At 48.5% G+C, this 22,620-nt stretch overlaps 1 protein-coding gene across 1 annotated transcript; it reads left to right on the forward strand.

Moving 5' to 3' along the window:
* The first annotated feature begins 69 nt into the window (after positions 1-69).
* Positions 70-22,320, forward strand: SFXN2 (sideroflexin 2). Its single transcript, XM_047702013.1, has 12 exons — positions 70-186; positions 12,252-12,436; positions 12,606-12,776; positions 14,455-14,553; positions 15,513-15,588; positions 15,903-15,988; positions 17,278-17,338; positions 17,713-17,779; positions 18,504-18,553; positions 18,887-18,936; positions 20,716-20,763; positions 21,499-22,320. The coding sequence occupies exons 2-12, from the start codon at positions 12,276-12,278 to the stop codon at positions 21,596-21,598; spliced, it is 969 nt and encodes a 322-aa protein (XP_047557969.1). The 5' UTR covers positions 70-186; positions 12,252-12,275; the 3' UTR covers positions 21,599-22,320.
* The last annotated feature ends 300 nt before the right edge of the window (positions 22,321-22,620 follow it).

A 22,620-nucleotide genomic window follows, 5' to 3' on the forward strand; every position in this document is an offset into this window, starting at 1 on the left:
ACCCCGCGAATGGTTAAAGCTCGCCCACGTGGCTGGTGGGCGCCGCCCAGCCTGTGATTGGTTGGGAAGGAGCAGGGCGGGGTGAGGGGCGGTTCCCGGGCGGAGGCCGCGGGTTAGTACTGGCCTGGCTTCCAACGCAGTGTACTTCTTTTGGCAGTTGTCTCAGTGCATTCTTCCCGGGACCAGGTAAGGGGTCTTGGGAGGAGGCCGCCTGCCACACCTTCCTGTAGACCGCACAGCCCAGGGAGGAGCTTGGATTTCTGTCCTGACTGCCCAGGCAGGGCTGCTGCGGGGGCTGGGCTTCCACCTGCTGTATCCACGTGGCGCGAATGGTGGCCTGGGGCTGCTCAGTGACCGCTCCCATATGGTCCCGGCGCCATAAGGCCCAGCTGAGGTGTTGGGGGCGTTATGGGCTGTGCATCTATCTCCACATCTGTGTTAGGATGGAGGACTCCCGCAGGTGGGAGGCTGCCTGTGGAGGGCAAGAAGCAGCCTGGGGACTGGCCCTGAACACTGAGGTGAGCAGACAGCAGGGGTGAAAGGCGTTTTGGAATGTCCAGGTTTTGCTAAGCAGCGTTGGACCAGATGGTGCGCTGTCTGCAGCCCCGGAGGAGGCAAAACCGGCCCGCTTTTACATGCAAGCGAGAGGGAAAGGGACTCTGGGTGGGTTGAGAGGCGCTACCTCCCAGCCCTCCCCCACGCTGAGAGCGGGTAGAAGAGTTAATCCCACAGTGTGCCAGGTCCTGTTCTAGACTACGGAGACACAGCAAGGGACAAATCTGCCCTCATGGAAATTACATACTTTTTAGTGGAATGCTTTTCACACAAGATTTCATTTCATTCTCACAGCCCTAGAAATTGGTTGTTCTAAGCAATATAGAGTCGGGACTTGAACCTGGTTCTGCCCCTGGAGGAAGTGATTTTAACACTCATGTGTTGTTTGGGTAGGAGGAACAGAACGGCTTATATTTGTGTTGTAAGCTCAACTTTTTAAGAGTTGGTAGAGTGTTGGCACTGGTGATAAACCTGTTTGCAGTCATGTGTGCGCCTCTTACCTCCTTCACAGGGTTCTTGTGCGGATAGGTGAATTATTGTATGTCAAGTACATAAAATATTGCCTGGCACATGGAAAGTGCTACATAGGATTTAGCTATTACTGCTTCGTCTAGGTTTTGGGGCTTTGCCCCTCTTCCTACCAGCAGGCTTTTCAGTCCACTTAACATCACTGGAACGAAGGCGGATTTTCCCTGAATGGTCCTTAACTATTTATGCATTCAGCTAAAGTGTGTTTTTAAACATCTGCTCGCAGCATACCTTCTTCAGAACCTTGGAGAGAAAACTCAGTACAGAACCTTGATTAAGTAGATGCAAGATGAGTGGCTAATTCAGAGCATGCACTCCTACAATCTACTCGTCTCTAGCCTGTTTGTTCTTTTGTGAAAAAGGCAGGGCAGACTTCTCTTTCTGAGTTGTCTGATGTCTAACATCATGGTTGCCTTGGAGTCAAAGGAGTGTACCTGGGCCTGCCTGTGTAATTATTAGTTTCATTGAACAACTTTTTCTAGGTGGCTTTGGCACCAACCCTTGCCTATCTCAAGTGGTCTTTGTGTTTGGTCTTCTTGAGTCTGGCTGCCTTGATCTTCCTCTGATCGCAAGTACCAGTGATGATGTTTTGTTTTTCTTCCTACCTGGGGATCCAAACAGGGAAATACTAAGTACTTACCCCTCTTGCAAGAGGATACCCAGAAGGAGTTTGGAAGCCTGTTCTCTGAGCTCTGATACTGTTTGTCAGAGAAAATCAACTCTCTTTCTTTTTTTAAATAAACTATATCCCCAGCATAGGACTTGAACTCAAACCCCAACATCAAGAGTTGCATTCTCTACCAACTGAGCCAATCAGGTGCCCCAAAACTCAACTCTGTCTGAGAAGGATGACTTCAAGAGAGGTAATAGGTTGTTTCTTTTTTTTTTTTTTTCTTTTCTCCCTCCCTCCCTCCTTTCCTTCCTTTCTTCCTCTCTCTGTCTCTCTCTTTCTTTTGGCCTGTAGTGGATGGAGGACCCATCTAAGTGACCCCAAGCCTTGTGGCCTTGGGAGAGTAGGCCCTACCTAGCTATTGTCAGATTGTTGGATGGATAGACAGGACTGGAGCTGTGGTAAGCTCAGAGTTGTGTGTAATGTTCAGGAAGCTGACTCAATTGATGTGAATCTTTCTAAACATCAGTTTCTTCTTCGGTAAATTGATATCTTGGATCCTCACATCTTTGAGCTGTGATATTCTCCTATCCTATAAGCAAAGTGAATTTTTGGTCAGTCACTTATTTGATTTCCAGCTCCCCCCTTGTTCCCAGTAGTGGAACCATATTCCTTCAGAACTGAGGCCACCCTGGACATGGTAGTGACCTCTTTAGGGAATACTAGATGTGGCTCATGTGGGAAGAGGGAGAATAACTGTCCTAGAGAAAACCTGGAGACCAGAGAGGACTCATATAGGAGGGGTAGACCATTTGCAGCTTCGTGACCCAAAGCCTGCTCTTCTGTAACCAAGACAGATTCTGAGTGACTTGAAAGAGTGACTTCCTTGATGCCCAGGGAGCCCAAGAATAAGATGAAATGCATTTCAGGCAGGCAGTAAGTATTTTTAGAGGGCCTGGGAGAGTTGCAGCATGAATCTTTCGATCTGCCAGGGGAGGCCAGCTTTATACAAATAACTGTACGTAACGAGAGAGTGATGATTACAAAGCCAAGTGTGTTACAAATGAGGATAAGATGCTATGAGGGTATATGATGCAAGGGTTTGAGTTTGCCCAGGAGTCATGGAACTGTGCCCACTGGGGGGCAGCAGATGTGGGGAGAATTTTTTTTTTTTTTTTAAGATTTTATTTATTTATTTGACAGAGATCACAAGTAGGCAGAGAGGCATGTTAGGGTGGGGGGGACGCAGGCTCCTTGCTCAGCAGAGAGCCTGATGTGGGGCTTAATCCCAGGACCCTGAGATCGTGACCTGAGCCGAAGGCAGAGGCTTAACCCACTGAGCCACCCAGGCGCCTGGGAGAAATGTTTTAGACATAGAATTTAGATTTGGGGGGGGGGCTTTTTTTTTTTTTTAAGATTTTATTTATTTATTTGAGAGTGTGCACGTGGGTATGCAAGAGAGAGAGAGAGAAAGAGAAAGAATGAGCAGGGCAGAGGGAGAGGGAGAAGCAGACTCTCTGCCGACAAGGAGCCTGACCTGACGTAGGGCTCCATTCCAGGACCCTGGGATCCTGACCCAAGCTGAAGGCAAATGCTTAACCAACTGAGACACCCAGGTGCCCCTGGCCTTATGTTTTTTGTAAGACAGGAACTGGGCAACTCCTATGCTGACCTCGGTAATGAGGGGAAAGTTTCTTGAATAGTTTAGCAAATGATTACCCCTTCATGGTAGAAATACTTCCTTTATCAAAGGCAGAGGACACTCCAGTGTTGGGTTGAGGGTGGAGAGAGATGTCCAAGGACAGACTGTGTGTGTTAAGAAGGAAGCATAGCATGTTCGGAACACCTGGGTGGCTCAGTCCGTGAAATGTCTGCTTTCAGCTCAGGTCATCATCCCAGGGTTTTAGGATTGAGCCCTGCTTTGGGGCTCCCTGCTCCATGGGGAGTCTGATTCTCCCTGTGCACCTCCACCCCTGGCCTGTGCGCAGGCACGTTCTCTCTCTCTCTCTCTTACTCAAATAAATAAAATCTTTTGCTCTTTGCTGGCTTTCTCCAGCAGAGGGGCTGGAGCCCCAGCTTGGGGCTCTGTAATCCAAGGTACTGTGTGATCTGCCGGCCAGGCCGACAACTCCTTTTATTTTAGCCCCATGTAGAGTCAGGGACGGTAAATTCTTGTCTCTCTCCCATTCCTGGGTTCAGTTGTGACTGCACGAAATAGCTTTGGTCTTTGAACCAGCCTGTAAGAGGCCTAGTCAGCCTTTCCCCAGAGGACAAAGCCCAGAGCTTTCCCTTGGGCTTTGTAGTGGAGTGAGAGAGGCCTAAGTCTAGCAGTGGACACTCGCTGTCTGGCTTCTGACTTCTTCAGAGGTCGCCACTCAGTGGTGGCCTCAGGGCCAGGGGAGGGTGCCATGAAGACTCCATGGGGGCCTCCTCTTCTCTCCTGGCTCCTTCCTCCTGGGAAATGACCCAACCTCGGCATGTCACTTGCTGAAGTCTCTCCCACCTTAACAACAAAAAAAATCTAAAAATTTAACTACCTCTCTCTTTACTGCATTTGTTGGCTCCTGAAGCCTCCTCCATCTCTGGTGGTTCTTTCTCACCTATTTGGGCTTCCTTTTTTGGGGGGCTGGCCTCTTAAATGTCGTGGTTTTCACTATGCCCTCAGCACTTTATTTTTCCCATTCTGTGTGTTCTCACTGGAAAACTTTCTCTGAAATGGCCTTGATGCCGCTGACTTGTTTTAATTCTAACTCAGATCTCTGTACTTTCTTTCTTTCTTTCTTTCTTTTTTTTTTTAAGATTTTTATTTATTTATTTGAGAGAGAGTGTGAAGGCCCGGGGAAAGGCAGAGAGAGAAGCAGACTCCTCGCTGAGCAGGGAGCCTGATGTGGGGCTCAATCCCAGGACCCCGAGATCATGACCTAAGCTGAAGACAGACGCCTAAACACTGAGCCACCCAGGTGCCCCTCTGTACTTTTATTTATTTATTTGTTTAGAAGATTTTATTCATATATTTGACAGAGAGAGAGAGAGACAGCGAGAAAGGAGACACAAGCAGGGGGAGTGGGAGAGGGAGAAGCAGGTTCTCCAGGGAGCCCAATGTGGGGCTCGATCCCAGGACCTCCGGATCATGACCCGAGCCTAAGACAGATGCTCAACGACTGAGCCACCCAGGTGCCCCTGTACTTTCTTTTAAGCCTAAGTATCCATGTGCTGACAAACTGGACCTCTCACTCAGCATATACTTGAATTCTTGGGCTAGGCACTGGAGTAGCAGTGGGGAGCAAAATGGACACATTTCCTGGGTCCGAGGAGCTTATGACCTAGAGGGGATGGTCAGTGTTCATTAAAATAAAACCACAGAGTGTTAGGACAAACTGGCACAGCTCTGAGGGCTGTGACCCTGAGAGGGCTTAAGCCGAGCACCTGATCTAGTGGATGGGGGAGAGAGAGGGGCCAAGGGTCCTTCAAAGGATTCCCTGAGGAAAGGGGTAGCCACGATCTGAAAGATGAGTGGGTGCTTCCTTGCAAGTAACTCTAGATTGTTCTGGAGAGCATAAGGCTACTTTTTGAGGGATAGGGTGGAACCCTGATGTTATGTGCTAAAGCAGATGCTTTTCAGGCTGCTACTTATTCTGAGGCGGCTTTGCTGTGGCTTCCCTTCCAGGTACAGTGGCCTATGGGGCTCTTTTGAGGCAGAAGTCTTGGGTAGAATTCTCCTTTCATTTTACCACTACTTAATATAAAACTTTTTTTTTTTTTTTTTACTATTCCTGTGGCTTCCATCAGCAATATGTTTCCTTTCTCACATACTCAAATACTGGTTTTGTTTGCTCAATTTTGTGAGTGCTTTAGGATTTTGGTAATGGTATAACTCGAGATGGCTTTAAATCTTACTCCAGCTGTGTCTATGAGCTTGTGATGTAATATATATGAAAAATCCTCAGGGTAATATTTTTCAAGGGGAAAAAAATGGCCTAGTAGTAGGAGATTGAGAGTTAAATTAGAAAATTATTCCTTAAAACATGGCTGGGGCGGGGCGGGGATGTGTAGGTGTTAGTGAAGAGGGGGAAGGAACAGTATTCCGGGCAGGGAAGGGCGTTTGTAAAGGACCTGAGACAGGTGGCAGCTTATTGCATTTAAGAAAGTTCCATGGTACTTGAAACTCAACACATGGAAAATCCGGCTCCCTGTTTTCCTCCTTAAAGCCTATATTTCTCTATTACTTGTCTCTGCACATAATGGCCTCAATCCGAAACCCTGGGTATCGCTCTAGATTCTTGTGATGTGTCAACTTAGGTAGGCCAAACAACTCCCCCATCCTCCTAATCCCCTTCTGGTGTGCTTCCAGTTAGAGTGGGCAAGGAGGGCCAGCCATTCGATCAAACACAAATTTAGGCGCGGTGATGAAGGGATTTTGCAAATGTAATTAAAGTCCTAATTGGTTAGCTTTGAGTTAATCTAAGGGGAGATTATCCTGGGTGGCCTTACTTAATCAGATGGAATCCCCTTAAAAGAGGGCTAGGCATCCCCTGCGGTCACAGACTCAGGCCATGGCTGGGCAGGCATGGCTCTCCTTCCCTCCCCAGGATTGTCCCTTGCTAACTCCCTGTCCCAGTGGCTTCAGGCTTGCTTAGCCAGCTCCCACAATTACATAAGTCAGTTTGCTAATTCCTTGTACTAAATCCATTTTTATAAATTTCTAAATATTACGTGAATATATATAAAGGATGTATATATCCTGTTGATTCTGCGTCTGTGCTTGAACGCTGACTTACAGAGTAATCTTCCTATAACTGATCACTTAGTAAATGCCAAGATTCTGCTGCTTTAAAAGTTTCTGTCTTTTTGGTCCCTCCTCTCTGTTCCTGGTGCATTGGGGTTCACATGAGCTCCACCTCTTGCCTGGATTACTGAAGTTCCCGTTCAGCTGATCTCTCTGCATCCTCTGAGATCCTACCACACCAAGTTTATTTTCATGTCATTGCCTAGAGTTTTCTTTCTATTTTTTTTTTTTTTACGATTTTATTTACTTATTTGACAGAGAGAGAGCACGAGCAGGGAGAGCGGCAGGCAGGAGGAGAAGCAAGCTCCTGGCCAAACAAGGAGCCAGGCGCAGGACTCGATCCTAGGACCCTGGGATTGTGCCCCGAGCCAAAGGCAGATGCTTGACCGACTGAGCCATCCAAGCGTCTAGAGTTTTCTTTCTAAACAACACATCTGATCTTGTCACTCTGCTTAAAATCTTTTAATGGCTTCCTGAAATTCTCAAGCAAAAATTCAAAAGCCTTAGCTTTTTTTTTTTTTTAAGATTTTATTTACTTATTTGACAGAGATCATGAGTAGGCAGAGAGGCAGGCAGAGGCGGGGGGGGGGAAGCAGGCTCCCCGCTGAGAAGAGAGCCTGATGCAGGACTCAATGCCAGGACCCTGAGATCAAGACCTGAGCCGAAGGCAGAGGCTTAACCCACTGAGCCACCCAAGTGCTCCTAGCTTTTTTTTAAAAAAAATTTTATTTTTTATTCTTTTTTTAAAGATTTATTTATTTATTTGAGAGAGAGGGTGTGTGCATGCGCAGGGGCAGGAAAGGGAGCAGAGGGAGAGGGAGAGAGAGCATCTCAAGCAGACTCCCTGCTGAGTACGGAGTTCCACGTGGGGATTGATCTCACAACCCCGAGATCATGACCTGAGCTGAAACCAAGAGTCGGCCACTTAACCTACTAAGCCACCCAGGTGCCTGCTTAAAGATTTTATTTTTAAGTAATCTCTACTTAAAGACGCACAACGTGGGTCTTGAACTCATGACCCCAATATCACGTGCTCCCCCAACTGAGCCATCCAGGTGCCCCAAAGCCCCAAAAAGCTTTAGCTTTTTTATAACTGCATTTTCTCTCCTCTCTTAGCATATCAGTTTTACTTCCTCTGGAAATTTTTTAGTGGTTTCCTAGAGTTTGTGGTACCCATTTACTAATCCAAGTCCACTTTGGAACACCAAAGCACCTGTCCAGTAGTGCAGGTAACCTACACCAGTATTCCCAGATCCTCCCTCGCAGCTGGTAGAGCACTACTGTCTCTCATATCACTGCCTATAGGCTATAATCATCAAATACATTGTTGCTGCTGTGACTTTGAACAAAAACTCTGTTCAACTGGTAACAATTGGAGTAAGAAACATATTTTATTTTACCTTCATTTATTCCTTCTGACACTCTTTATGTAGGTCTGACTTTATGACCTTTTATCTCTCTCTGAAGAACTCTAACATCTTGCAAGTCAGTGCCGTTGTTGATAAATTCCCTCAGTTTTGTCTGAGAAAGCCTGTACTTCTCCTTCACTGTAAGGGATACTTTAGCTGGTGTAGAAGTCTAGGTATGTGTTGCTTTTATCTTTCAATGCTTGAAATATTTCACACTATGCTTTTCTTGCTTGCATGGTGTCTGAGGTGAAAGCCAATGAAGTTCCTATCTTTGTTCCTCTATAGGTAAGGTGTTTTCTTTTCCCTCCCTCAGATTTCTTCCTTGATTTTCTTTTTCTTTTTTTAAAGGTTTTATTTATTTATTTGAGAGAGAGAGAGCAAGCAAGGGGAGGGGCAGAGGGAGAGGGAGAAGAAGGCTCCCCTGCCTAGCAGGGAGCCGGACTCCCATGACTCTGGTGGGATCATGACCTGAGCCCAAGGCAGATGCTTAACCGACTGAGCCACCAGGTGCCCTGAGTCTGGTTTTTTGTTTGTTATCTTTTTTTCTTTGTTCGTTTGTTTTGTTTATTAAATACCACATATGAGTGGACGCATCTGGTATTTGTCTTTCTCTTTCTCTGTCTTGGTTCACTTAGCATTATACTCTCTAGATCTGTGTTGTGGCAAATGGCAAGATCTCATTGTACGTATATGCCACATCCTTCATATCCATTCCCCTATCCATGGACACTTGTGCTCCTTCCATATTTTGGCTACTATAAATAACGCTGCAGTAAACATAGGGGTGCATATATCTTCTTGAATTACTGTTTTCATATTATTTGGGTAAATACCCAGTAGTAGAACTACTGGATCATATGGTAATTCTATTTTTAATTTTTTGAGAAACCTCCATACTGTTTTCCACAGTAACTATACCAGTTTGCATTCGCATCCAGGTGTAGATTTTTTAGTAGTTGTCCTTGGTGTTCTCTGAGCCTTCTGGGCTTGTGGTTTGGCGTCTGTCATTAGTTTATAAAATTCTCAGTCATGATTGCTTTAAGTATTTCTTCTCTTCCCTTCCCTCTTCTTCTTCTGGCATTCCCATTACATGCATGTTACACCTTATGGCATTGCCCCAAGGCTCTTGGATTTTCTATTCTGTTTTTCTTTTTTTTTTTTTTCGTTTTTTCTTTACTTTTCACTCCTGGAATTTTTTGCTGACACACATTCAAGTTCATAGACTTTTTTTTTTCTTTTTAAATATTTTATTTATTTATTCACAAGTAGGCAGAGAGGCAGGCACAGAGAGAGAGGGAAGCAGGCTCCCTGCTGAACAGAGAGCCTGATGTGGGGCTCTATCCCAGGACCCTGAGATCATGACCTGAGCCAAAGGCAGAGGCTTAACCCACTGAGCCACCCAGGCACCCCGGTCATAGAATTTTTTCCTTGGCCATGTCCAGTCTACTGATGAGCCCATCAAAGGCATTCTTCATTTCTGTTACAGAAATTGTTTTAAAGACTTTTTTTATTTGAGAGAGAGAGAGAGAGAGAATGAGCACGAGCAAGAGGAGGGGCAGAGGGAGAGGCCCAAGCAGACTCCCCGCCAAGCGCAGAGCCCAACATGGAGCTTGATCCCAAGGACCTGAGATCGTTACCCGAGCCAAAGTCAGATACTTAACTGACAGAGCCACACAGGCGCCCCCAGAACCTTTTTTTTTTTTTTTTAATTTCCAGCATTTCCTTTTGATTCTTTCTTAGAGATTCCATCTCTCTGCTTACATTATTCATTTCTTCTTCCATGTTGTCCACTTTCCCACTGGAGTCCTTAGCAAATCGATCATAGTTACTTGAATTCCTGTTCTGATAATTCCAACATCTCTGCTGTCTGGTTCTGACACTTGCTCTCTCTTCAGACTGTGTTTTTGCCATTTAGTATGCCTTGTGATCTTTTGTCGGGAGCCAGATGTGTGTGCCATTTTACCTTTGTCTGGTGAGATGTTGGGTTGTATTTACTGTTTCCTGAAGTTGTAGGTATCAGAGATTACATTTCCTTTGGTGTCCTTGTTTTTGTCTCTCCTGTTGTCTTTGGTTTTCTAGAGACTTCTTAAATAAAGTCTGAAACTTCCATTTCTTTCTGTGGTTGTTCGGTTCTCCCCGTTACCACATAGGAGCATTGTACCACCTGCAGTGGTCAAGTGCAAGGGAAGAGAGAGTGTTCTATAGTCCCATGTTTAGTTCTTGGCTTTGGAGTGAGCCTGTGCCCCTGGACCTTCAAGAGTGCTCCTTAGGCTCTTCTCGCCCCCTTTAAATGAGATAGGAAGTTTAAAAAGGGCTGGAGTTGGGTATTTACCTTTTGCCAAGTTGGTTAGGTTCTAGGAAAACCCAAAATGGTTAGGCTCTGGTAAAACAGGCTCTTTTGAGGACATGCTTGATTAGGAAGAACACCTCTGGGTATACTTCAGAATGACTACTTTTCCCATCTCTGTGTCAGAAGTACGAGGGGGTTTTTCTCTGGTCTTCACCTTGAGAGCCTGGTAGACGCTTGAAGGTGAATTCAAAAGTGGGCCCCCACACTCAAGGTTAAATCCCCTTGAAATTTTGAATTTGCAAGCTTGTTCGCACTGAGCTTCCAGCAGTTGGTCAATTATAGTTTAAGTTTTCCAGTGGCACTTGCCCAGCAGAGGCTTCTGTTCCCAGTAAGCTGTGGTTCTCTGTGCTTTCCTATTTCTCCAGGCCTGGGGGCAGTGGTTTGCCCTGGGACCTCAGTTCACTGAGGCATCTAAGAAGAGTTGTTGATGTTTTGTTTTCTTTCAGCTTTTTTTTCTTGTCGCAAGGACAGGAGCGACAGTTTCCAAGCTCCTTACGTGTCAGGCCTGCCTTAATTTTTCAAGACATGGATTCCAGAACCCAGTTAGAGACAAGAATTCTAAAGTAAATCAAGTGGAATTAAAATCCTGGCTTTGTCACTGGCTAATACTTATATGACTTGGTAAAGTTACTTACCTGTGCCTTGGTTTTCTCATCCATAAAATGGGGTTAGATTAAAGGGTATTTATTTTATAGCATTGCTGTGAAGATGAAGTCAGAAAAATGCACGTTGAGCCCCAAGCAAAATGTCTAGCATAGAGTCGCAGCTCAGTAAGCATTAGCTGTGATCACATTATCTGGTCCCCACGCGTCCTGTGTGCGGTCACCGCTGGCTTCTTTTTTTTTTTGCCTGGGACACCTCTCCTCTATCTATCTGATTCTACCCGTCCTTCAAAACATTGTTTATTTCTTCTGTTCACAAAGCATGTTCAGGACCCCTTATCCCTTTCAGATAAGGGGACTATATAATTTATCATCCAAGTCTGGGACACTTAAAAAAAATTTTTTTTAAAGATTTTATTTATCCATTTGAGAGAGAGACAGTGAGCGAGAGCATGAGAGGGGTGAAGGTCAGAGGGAGAAGCATACTCCCCGTGGAGCTGGGATCCCGACGTGGGACTCGATCCTGGGACTCCAGGATCATGACCTGAACCAAAGGCAGTTGCTTAACTAACTGAGCCACCCAGGTGCCCCTAGTCCGGGAGACTTTTGATAGTGGAAGGGGGCCCTATTAATAATTACTCCAGGACAGCAGTCCCTGGAAAACTGGGAGATCTGGTCATCTCCCTTTAGATGCATCTTCTCTGGTTTTCCCTTGCCCCCAGTGTCTGCTCACATCATTGTTCACACTGCTGTCCTTGTGCTCTCCTTGTCTTTTACCCTCCATCCTGTAAGTCCTCGAGGGCAGGCATGGTGCCTCACTCGCAGCCATGGCATGGGATCTCTCACGGGGTTGTGCGCACCGTGCACACGCACACGTGCACACGCGCACTGAAATGATGAGAGTGATCGTGCCATGTTCATTTCTACCTTTCTCTGTAATTGTTTCTACCTTGAATGTGATCCATGCCTTCTGCGTCCTTCAGATAAAGCTGTTTTCTACAGCTCACATTCTGTCTCTTCTGGGAAGCCCCCTTTCCTTACGGCGCCCCACCATCTCTGCTTCCTCTCATCTCCTGTACTTACTGTTGCTGCGTATATTATCTTCTGTTCCCTGGGCGGGCTCTTCTGCAGTTACACTCAGCTCCCCAAGGACAGGCACCGTGTTGTCCCTGTTTCCAGGGTCTTCCCTAGCATGATCAAGCACAGGGCTGGCTGCCACCAGCTCCTCAGGAAACCCGTGTTGGTCTCTGGTTGTTCAGTCTGGTGCTCATTCACCGGGACCTTCCCGAGCCTGGTCAAATGCTGCTAGTCGCTGGTGAGAGCAGGCCTTCTGTAACCGAGAGAGGAGCTCAGGGACTCGGGGGCTGACTTTGGTTTGGGGGGCAATCCTCATTTTCCCTCTGTTCTTAAGTCCACAGTTTTGTGTGTGAGTGAGATGGAGGCTGATCTGTCTGGCTTTAACATCGATGAACCCCGTTGGGACCAATGCACTTTCCTGGGACGGGTGAAACACTTCTTCAATATCACAGACCCACGCACTGTCCTGGTACCAGAGCGGGAGTTGGACTGGGCCAAGGTGATGGTGGAGAAGAGCAGGTGAGCAGTGAGCGGAAGGGACTCTAGGCCCTGGAGCCGCACGGGTGGATCCCCTGGGGAGGAGGTGGAAACCGAATATGGGGGAATGGACAGAGCTCTCAGGCAGGAGGCGGCAGAGTGACTTGGGGCAAGGGGTCTGGGCTGTAACTCTGTTGTCCTTGGGGGGCAGAATGGGGGTCGTGCCCCCAGGCACTCAAGTGGAGCAGCTGCTGTACGCCAAGAAGCTGTATGACTCAGCCTTCCACCCTGACACCGGGGAGAAGATGAACGTCATTGGCCGGATGTCCTTCCAGGTCCCCGGAGGCATGATTATCACGGGCTTCATGCTTCAGTTCTACAGGTAGAGAGAGCCTGGGAATAACGCAGTGGGCAGTGTGGCCACTTGGGTCTGCCAGGCAGGGAGCCCTGTGGTGATGGTAGTGATAGCCATCTCTATTGACCCCTTACCTAATACCAGGCACTGTGCTAAATCCTTTCCATGGATTACCTCGTTTAATCTTCTCATCAGCCCCACAGAGAAGTACTACTGTCATCTCAACTTTATAAGTGAAGAACTGAGGGTCTAGAGAAGTTATGTAACCTGTCCAAGTTCACACAGCCGGGAAAGATGGGTGCCTGGATGTTAGCCGAGGCAGTTGTCTCCAGAACTCTCAATGAATAAGCCATCCTAATTCCCTCTTTAGAAAGTACTTACTTAATAATGAAATTTTAATGTATTTTTATTTATTTTTATTTTTTATTTTTTTATTTTTATTTTTTAAAAGATTTTGTTTATTCGTTTGACAGACAGAGATTACAAGTAGGCAGAGAGGCAGGCAGAGAGGAGGAAGCAGGCTCCCCGATGAGCAGAGAGCCTGATGTGGGGCTCGATCCCAGGATCTTGAGATCATGAGCTGAGCCACCCAGGTGCCCCTGTATTTTTATTTTTAAATCTACTTATTTTATTTATTTTTTGCAGAGAGAGAGAAAGTACATGAGTGGGTCAGGGGGCCATGGTAGTGGGGAGGGGCAGAGGGAAAGGCAGAGAGAAAATCCCAAGCAGGCTGCACACCCAGTGCAGAGCCCGATTTGGGGGCTCAATCTCATGACCCTGAGATAATGACCCGAGCCAAAATCAAGAGTTAGACACTTAACTGTCTGAGCTGGTCAGGTGCCTCTAATGTTTGTTTGTTTGTTTTTTCAAGATTTATCTATTTGACAGAGAAAGACACAGTGAGAGAGGGAACACTGGCAGGGGGAATAGGAGAGGGAGAGGGAGAAGCAGGCTTCCTGCTGAGCAGGGAGCCTGATGTGGGGCTCGATCTCAAGGACTCCAGGATCATGACCTGAACCAAAGGCAGACGCTTAACGACTGAGCCACCCAGGCGCCCCTCTAATGTATTTTTATAATGTAATGTCTTAGTAAAAAATACAGGAAGATGACCCCCCCCCCCCCCCCCCCCGCCGCTACCCCTAAAATAGGAAGACCCTTTCAGCCCAGCGGGGAGAGAATAAACTTTCTCTTCAGCTATTGGAAATTTTACTCCTCCCCCTTCCTCACCTCCCTCTGCTCCCCTCCCCCATGCATCCATTTGTCTGTTAGTGAGCCAGGCCTTGGGCCAGGTGTGGGGAATATTAAGACTCAGCCCCTCCCCTCAAGGAACTTTCAGTTTTGTTCAGCAGACCAACAAGTAAACAGTTATAGTCCAGCTTGCTAAGTGGTAGGTCAGAGGGAGAGTATGGGGTTGTGAGAGCAGGGAGCATAGAATGACTCACTGTTCCAGGAAGGGCAGGGGAAGGGTCAGGAAGGTTCCCGAAGAAACAGTGACCTCTCAACAGAGCAGGATTTAGCCATGGATGGAAGGGGGGTGTGTGTGTAGACATTCCAGGCAGAGGGACCAATCTGTGCAAAGTCCCTGATGCATGAAACAGCATGGGAACAGTTTGGGACACAGCAGGTCGTCTGGTTTGACTGGTGTGCCCCAAGCCCTCCCTTCCATTGGATTCTTCTTTGCCTCTCTGGGCCTCCCTTACGGTAGGACGATGCCGGCGGTGATCTTCTGGCAGTGGGTGAACCAGTCCTTCAATGCCTTAGTCAACTATACCAACAGGAATGCAGCTTCCCCCACGTCCCTCAGGTAGGAGACTTGAACCCCAGGCTGTCCATGTGGGTCTGGAGCAGATGGCTGTCCTCTTGTCTTCAGGAAAACAGCCCTTCTAAAGGGTTCTTGGGCTGTCTTCTCTGGATGAGGCTTGTATGGGGCTGGTGACCAAGTTCCCCTTTTTAGGTTTTGCAAGTATTTTCTGAGGCTGACTAGGAGAGTATCTTCCTAGACCAATTCAAAGTTTATTCCTTCATTCATTCTCAAATAGTTCTTTTTTTTTTTTAAGATTTTATTTATTTAAAAAAAAAAAAGATTTTATTTATTTATTTATTTGAGAGAGAAAGAACATGAGCAGAGTGGCGAGAAGAGGGAGAGGGAGAAGCAGGCCCCCTGCTGAGCAGAGAGCCCGATTTAGGACTGTCCCAGGACCCTAAGATCATGACCTGAGCCAAAGGCAGATGCTTCACCCACTGAGCCACCTGGACACCCCCTCGTCTATTTCTTGAGTAGGTTTTAAGTGCCAGGCATGGTTCCAGGGTCCTTGTTCTTGTGGAATTTAGGGTCTTTTAAGCAAACAAGCACAGCAATTTTAGGTTGTGGCTGCTGCACTTAAGGAAACAAACAAGTGACAAGATAGCAAACAGCAGAGGGGCATCTGTGTGGATGGGCTCGTTGCGGGAGTCTTTTCTGTGGAGCCCATATTTCGGCTGACTTCTGAAGGATAAGGATTTAGCCTATGGAAGAATTCCCCAGATAGGGAGCAGCAGCAGGTGAAGGTTCTGAAGCAGAGAAGAGTTCGGGGTGTTAAAAGTACCGAAAGGAGGCCGAGGGGACTGGAACACTGCGTGTGTGTTGAGGATGGGGAAGGTCACAGGATGAGACAGGTCAAGTTTCAGGCAAGAAGCCTCATTTCCAGAATTTCTCAGTCAACTCAATATCTTGCCCTCAGCCGGCAGGGCTCCCCACTCTCAAGCCTGTCTCTCCTCCACTAGGCAGATGGCCCTTTCCTACATCACAGCCACAACCACTGCGGTGGCCACTGCTGTGGGCATGAACATGTTGACCAAGGTACTGTCTGGGGCTGCTGGGGGCATGGTGGCCGCTAGGGGGCAGCAAAGTCCTAGGGAAAACATCCCCTAGGCCTGGCGCTGTTGTCCTTGTCTGGGGGTGAGTCCATTACAGCCAGAGCCCAGCCAAGTAGGGGGCAATGTAGCAGAGGTATCCCCAGGTTAGTTTTTCTCGGGTCTTTGAGGGAACGTGGGTTCCTAGACCAAGTGTCTGGATCAGTGTGGCAGTACCAAGCTCTGATTTATTTTGTAGTCCTTAAGCCCCTTCCCCTTCCATCTTCCGGTGTGAGTCCTGTTGTTCCCTTCCCCCAACAGAGAGCTCCACCCCTGGTGGGCCGCTGGGTGCCCTTTGCCGCTGTGGCTGCTGCTAACTGTGTCAACATCCCAATGATGCGACAGCAGTGAGTATGGGGATCCCATTTCTTCCCTACAAACCACAGGGTAGCGGGGCAAGGGCAGGAAACCAAGGCAGTGGGTGGCTTTGGGGGACCGAGGTGGGTGTGGAGAGGGCTGCTGGCCTATACCTCTGAAGGATCCCAAAGGACAGGCTGTTCCGAGGGTGATGGCCGTGGGAGTGGCAGCTGACTTAAGTTTAATCTGTGATGAGTGCTGTGGGAGTCATTGTTTGGATGGTGTGGGATGGCGGGGAGTAGGGTAGACCTGTGGGGGCTCATCCGAGATCATGTCCTTTCAACTGCAACTGGCTTTTAGTTGTGAACTCTCCCTACTTCCAAAGCCCTGGGGCCGGCTTACAGAATGCGATGTAGCAGAGCGAGGTGTCCAAAGATAGAACAGAGCCAAGAAGCTTTGAAAGAAGCCAGAAGAGTAGATAGATGTTTTCCAGGCACTGGGCTCTAAGCTTCGCAGCAGGAAAGGTAAAAGGAGAAACCTGTGTGTCTTGCAATGCTTGTTTTTTTGGCGAGAGAAAGCATGGCTATTCCTCTATTGTCTGACCTAATGATGTAGTATACTCAGGCTCTCCCTGATAGCACCTGGGAGGTATCATGTGCCGCCTAAGTGTACGCTGTTAATGCTCTGGTCATCGTCATCGCCGTCATCACCATCACCGATATATACAAGCCATGTTTTCTTGGAACTGCCAGCAAATGGGCACTGTCACAACAGCTGTTGCAGAAAGAGCACAATCCCAGAATAGTCAGATGTACATGTTTCTCTCCTCTTTCCCTCCCATCCAGGGGCTCCTTCCCAACAAACGAAGGAGCCCCAGCCACCTGCCTGGTCTGGGGATGAGTGCTGTTAGGAGCTGGCCTGAGAATAAGTCAGTACAGCTAGTGTTTGTAGAGCAGTCACTCCGTCAGGTGCTGGACTAAGCTCTCTGCAGGCATCATCCCCTTTAATCCTCACCAGCCCTCTGCAGTGGGTGCCACGATTAGCCCCATTTTGCGGATGAGGATAACTGAGTCCTCAGAAGGATCAGGAAACTTTTGCTCAAGTTCGGAAACTTACTCTGCTGTTTCAGGATTTGACCTAGGCCGTCTGAGCCCAGGCCTACCTCTCTTAACTTCTGAGATACTACTCTGTGGAATGCATAAGGAAGATCAAAGGACCAAGCTGCAGGGGCTGGCTTCCCAGAGCTTGAGTGCGCTGGCCTTGGTCCCCTGCTGTGTCCCACTGCTGGCAGGCCTCCAGCACCCTTTTCCCAAGTCCAGCAACTCCTGTCTGTGTTTAGGGAACTCATCCAGGGGATCTGCGTGAAGGACAGGAATCACAATGAGATCGGTCATTCCCGGGTGAGCAGAGGCATCCCTTTGGGGTGGGAGGAGGGAATTCTGTCTTCTACCCTGTCCTGTTCTTAGTAGTCAGAGCAGGCCCGGGTTCTGTTACAGGATCTCCCTGATTCCATTCTCATTCTCCTCGATTTCCTTATATTTCTTGTTCAGAACAGGCTTGTCATGTTTTTTCTCCATCATTTCTGGTCCTGAAGCCGTAAAGGTCTAGCTAGGTGAGAGAGGGTTGGGTGAGGACCCAGCCCCTGGTGGGTCCATCCCTTCCCCTTTATCATCTCAGACTTGACCCTGACCCTGAGCCTTGACCTCACCCTCTGGTATAGCCCATGGCTACTGGATAAGGTCATTCCTGACAACTTACTCTTTTCTGCCCTCAGAGAGCTGCGGCCATAGGCATCACCCAAGTGGTTGTTTCTCGGATCACCATGGCAGCCCCTGGCATGAGTAAGATAGAGAAGCCCTACCCTCCTGGGGGGACCCTGAAACACGTGATGGAGTCCTCAGCCACACTTAGCTTTTGTGGGCGGTGGGGCCCCAGCCTCTACAGCCGTGCTTCTCAAACTGGCTTTTCCCACTGCAATACAAAAATGATAATTCCGTGATGTGATAGAGATTGTAGCTAATGCTACAGGGGTAGTGCTATTACAATATATAAATGTACCAAATCCACACGTTACACATCTTATATCTACGTAGTGCTGAATGCCGAAAGAGAGAACCACACTGTAGTTCTAGGAACATCAGTTAATCAGAGATCTAGTGAAGAAAGTTCTTTTCATTAAGTCCCTTCAATGTGCTGGACACAGTGCAGGGTATCAGGGAGACAGTGGTAAAGAAATCCTCTGCCGTAGTTTTGTTCCTAGCAGGGGCATGTACAGAGTAGGATACGAGATTTGTTTGCATGAGCCTTAAAAGATTTGAATTTTAAGAAGGACACTTTGGGCCTGCGGCTCATGTCCTATTATAGGTGTGCAGGTGGAAAAGTCTGGAAAGCACCCTTCTGCCGGCACTTGGGGATCAGTCTGGGGGTGGCCATGTCTACACAGTCTTCCATTCCAAAAGTATGTTCTGGAACTTCAGGGGAGGTGGGTCACTGGTCTGATTTTGGAGAGGGGTCTTGGGAAGAGTCTGACAGCCCTTCTCCTGGCTTCTCCCTGGTCTCTTGCAGTCTTGCTGCCTGTCATCATGGAAAGGCTGGAAAAGCTGCATTTCATGAAGGTGAGTGGGGTCCTCTTTTGCATCTGCCTTGCCTGGAGCCCCTCAGCCATACCTACACTTCAGAGCTTCTGATCCTTGTCCTTCCCTCTAGCTACAGGCCTTCATCTTGCTCAAATAGGGCCAGTGCCGGTCCCCACCAGCTGCCTGCTTTAGAGGTCATGGCCGCTTGTGTGGCCTTGTCTGCAGAGAGGAAGAAGAGCCCTCTTCTCCTCTCCTTCATGGCTAGGAGTTTTGTGCCCGTGGGTTTCTAGCTGGCCGATCAGAGGTAGGCAGGCATGGGGTTCGCGTTAAGATCTCTAAGTCTCATGTCGTCTTTCCTTCGATTTTGTGCAGAAAGTCAAGGTCCTGCACGCCCCATTGCAAGTTTTGCTGTGTGGCTGCTTGTGAGTAGCATGTTTTCTGGATTTGGGTTCTGTGACAGCTGGGGCACAGTAGCACGTTTTCTGGGTTGGGTTCTGTGACAGCTGAGGCACAGTAGCACGTTTTCTGGGTTGGGTTCTGTGACAGCTGGGGCACAGTAGCACGTTTTCTGGGTTGGGTTCTGTGACAGCTGGGGCACCTGAGACCTGTCTTCTTGTGTTGCCTGTGTTGGGGAACGTGTACTTTCTTCTGTCACTTCCATAGTGCCTGAGCCTGGAACACCCATGGGCCATCCGGGGAGTTCTTGCTCCATCTTTGTTGAGGTCATCAGGCTGGCTAGGCGCTGTGCCCAGAGCCACGTGGAGAGCAGAGTGCTTGGGTACCCTCTTGTCCCGGTGTGGCCTCTGATCTTCAGACCGGAGAAGAGGCGAAAACCACAATACAGCCCCACCATAAAAATTCTAGGGGCACCCGGCTGCCTCAGTCAGGAGTGACTCTTGATCTCAGGGTTGCGAGTTTGAGCCCTGCATTGGGTGTAGAGATTACTTAAAAATAAAGAATTAAAAAAAAATAGCAATAAAGAAAGACATGTTAGCCAATGGCCCGACAGTCACATCACAGCATATCAATGTATCAGATCAGCGGGCCAGGCACCTTGCCTGCCCACAATGCCGTCCGGCCATGATGTCTCAATATAAATTAAGTTAATAAATAAATACGCTCAGACATAAAAAAAGAGGGGGCAGCTGGGGCTGTCAAGTGTCCCAACCTCGCACAAAAGGAAAACACCATAAGTCATGGCAGCATGCTCCAGCCAGTGACTGGCCACATCTTAGCATCAGGCACACTTTATGAGGCCATGGGGCTAATTAATGACAACAGTACCCACCAACACGTGTGGAGTGTGTCCTTTGTGTCCCCACTGTGCTCATGCTCCACGCCTATCATTTCACTTAAGCCCCTCAGCCCCGGAGGTCTAGGTCCTGTCATCATCTCCTTTTACAAATGAAGAACCCCAGGCTCTGTAGCTCATAATTGCTAGAGTTCGGGTCAAGTCCCCGGCAATCTCCCGCACCACGCTACCTTCTGCCCGCTGAAGTGAGTGGAACCACTGCATGAGTGGTTCCCCTGGGCTGAGCACCATCCCCAGGTCATTTCCTCTGAGCTTGGCCACAGCCCTGCAGAGTAGACCCCCGTGTCCTCCCTCTGCTGGCTCAGGGCTCACTCGCCCGGGATTGCAGAGCGAGTGAGTAGCCAAGCTGGGATCCGAACCCTGGTTGGTCGGAGTCCCACGTGCTGTAAGACAGTGCCCCAGCCCTGAAGTACCCGAGGACCTTAGAAATCCTCTCCAGCCCTTCCTTAGGCCTCCTGCGTCAGTGTCGCTTTTTAGTAAGCCCCCCCAGTTGCTCGTGTTTGCAGTGAGGTTGGAGAAACTGCTGTGTTCTGTTGTCTACCAACCTAGGGCTTGTGGCCGCGGGCACCAGCCCTTGGCTTTCATACCCTTCCTCCTCGGTGCTTGTGGCCTTCAGGGCCGCTGCTTGCACTGCCAGTGCCTTCGTAACCTTCACCTGCTTGAAGGACAAGTGGATGGGGGGTGAGGGAGGGGAGGTGGAGGGGGACCAATTTCATGCCATGCTGGAATGAGTATCCTGCCCTGGAGACTAGGAGGAGAGTTGCAGGGAGGGGAGCCAGGGGGCAGCGGGGAAGGCATCTAGCTCCCTGCTTCTTTGTGGGACTGAGAGATGGGGTGTGAACAGGCCTGTGGGGAGATGCCCCTCACATTTGTTTCTCCTTCCTTCCAGCCTCATCTTCATGGTGCCAGTGGCTTGTGGGCTCTTCCCACAGAAATGGTAAGAGTCCTCAGTTCCTCACTTTACCGAATGCCCTGTCCCTGCTCTTCCTGACCTGCCTGCTACAGGAGACAAAGAGGGGCAGGAAGGGCAGCAGTTGTCCAAGGCCAAGTGACTATCAGCTTAAACTCTGAGCCTCTTAACCCTGGAGGATGGTAAACCAGAACAGAACTCTAAGGGGCAGAGGAATGAGTTGCTCCCTCCCAGTGGAGTGAGGGCCACCCTGGAGAGAAGTGGGGGAACAAGAAGAGACTCTGTCCCAGTTGATTAGGTACTCATTCTGGCTTGTGTTTGCCTGGGGATGGATGACTTGGACCGCTCCACTTCCCTCGTATGCCCGGGCAGGGAAGGGGTGTGCGAAGCAATGGTGGAAAAGGGAGACAAAGCATCAGACTGGGGGAGGGGAGAGGACAAGCTCCAGGAGACTAGGTGTAGCTTGGATGTACACTGAGAAGAGGCCAGGTTCCCCTGCTTTCATCTTCATGTTTCAGTGTCATCTGCAGACATCTCCTGTGTTCCAAGCACTGTGGCTTACAATCCTACAGAGAAGATGGAAACTTAGCACCAGGGAGAATGAAGTCAGGCCTGAGTAGAAGTAAAAACAACACATTATGTTGTACAGAAGCCCTTTCTGATGGAAAAATCAGAAAGTGCTTCTTGGAGGTGGCATTTCAGTTGGATTTTATCTGACAGTAATTTGCTGCTTGTCATAATCCCCTTCTTTTCTCTTCTCAGTGAATTGTCAGTTTCTTATCTGGAACCAGAACTCCAAGACACCATCAAGGCCAAGTATGGAGAACTTGTGCCCTACGTCTACTTCAATAAGGGCCTCTAAATGCCCCATCCCAGCAAGGATCAGTCACCAGTCCTTCCTTAGCTGCCTTGTACACCTGTGCCCTCATTGCTCTGCCAACAAGGCCTAAAGGTCAGGGTGGATTTGGGGGTGGGGTGGGGAGCCTCCTGTTTTCACCCAGGCACCTGGGTTATTGGACTCCAGGGGATAAAAGTGAACAAGGGGAGCAAAGACCAAGTCTTCTCTCTGCTATCCCCTACCCCCAACTACCATCCTCTGAAGACCAGGAGCTGAGATTCCCTGAGGAAGAAGTTGCTGGAACCTGGGGGAGATACTCAAGCAAACCATTTGGAAAAATTTGGGGGGGTGGGGAGAAACCATTAGGAAACCTTTGGGATTCTAGTTCCAGCCAGGACTAGGGAAGAGCCCCTGGGACAAAGGGAAGCTCCCACCCCTGTTTCTTCTTCCCTTCCTCCTCATCTTGTCTCACGCTATGGAAACTTTTGCCCCTGCAGTTCTAGCCAACTGAGAAAGGGGGAGGGAAGAAGTCTGTTGTCACCTTGGGGCTCTTCTTCATTCTTCCCCCATTCTCCTCCCCAGTGCCCTCTTGTCAGAAAGTGTCTTTGGGAATGCTGCTAAACTTGGGTTGACCAAGCACCCAGGAGTTCTTAGTGCTAAAAAAAAAGGCCACTGCATGAGGCAACAAAGTGACACTGATTTTGTTCTCCTGTGCTAAAATCATGTCTGGTTTTACATCTGTTTAAAAGATAAATCCTGGGAGGGGGGTTGGGAGAGGGGGTTGGGGTTATGGATATTGGGGAGGGTATGTGCTATGGTGAGTGCTATGAAGTGTGTAAACCTGGTGATTTGCAGACCTGTACCCCTGGGGATAAAAATATACGTTTATAAAAAATAAAATTAAAAAAAAAAAGATAAATCCTAACTGTGTGTAAAAACTATGTATGTAGGTATTAATAACACATTTTAATGGGTATATTTCCCCAGCTGCCTCCCTTCCTCAGCCCATTGGGTTAAATACCAAAGACTGGTGTGTACTGAATAGG

Source organism: Lutra lutra, chromosome 14 (assembly GCF_902655055.1).
Source record: "Lutra lutra chromosome 14, mLutLut1.2, whole genome shotgun sequence".
In the NCBI taxonomy this organism is placed as follows: domain Eukaryota; kingdom Metazoa; phylum Chordata; class Mammalia; order Carnivora; family Mustelidae; genus Lutra; species Lutra lutra.

What these genes read in the sequence shown, in the direction of transcription:
- SFXN2 (XM_047702013.1), top strand. Translation starts at nt 12,276, where the DNA reads ATGGAGGCTGATCTGTCTGGCTTTAACATCGATGAACCCCGTTGGGAC. An exon ending in GTGATGGTGGAGAAGAGCAG is followed by an intron (nt 12,437 to 12,605) that starts GTGAGCAGTGAG and finishes CTTGGGGGGCAG; the next exon opens with AATGGGGGTCGTGCCCCCAG. An exon ending in TTCATGCTTCAGTTCTACAG is followed by an intron (nt 12,777 to 14,454) that starts GTAGAGAGAGCC and finishes CCCTTACGGTAG; the next exon opens with GACGATGCCGGCGGTGATCT.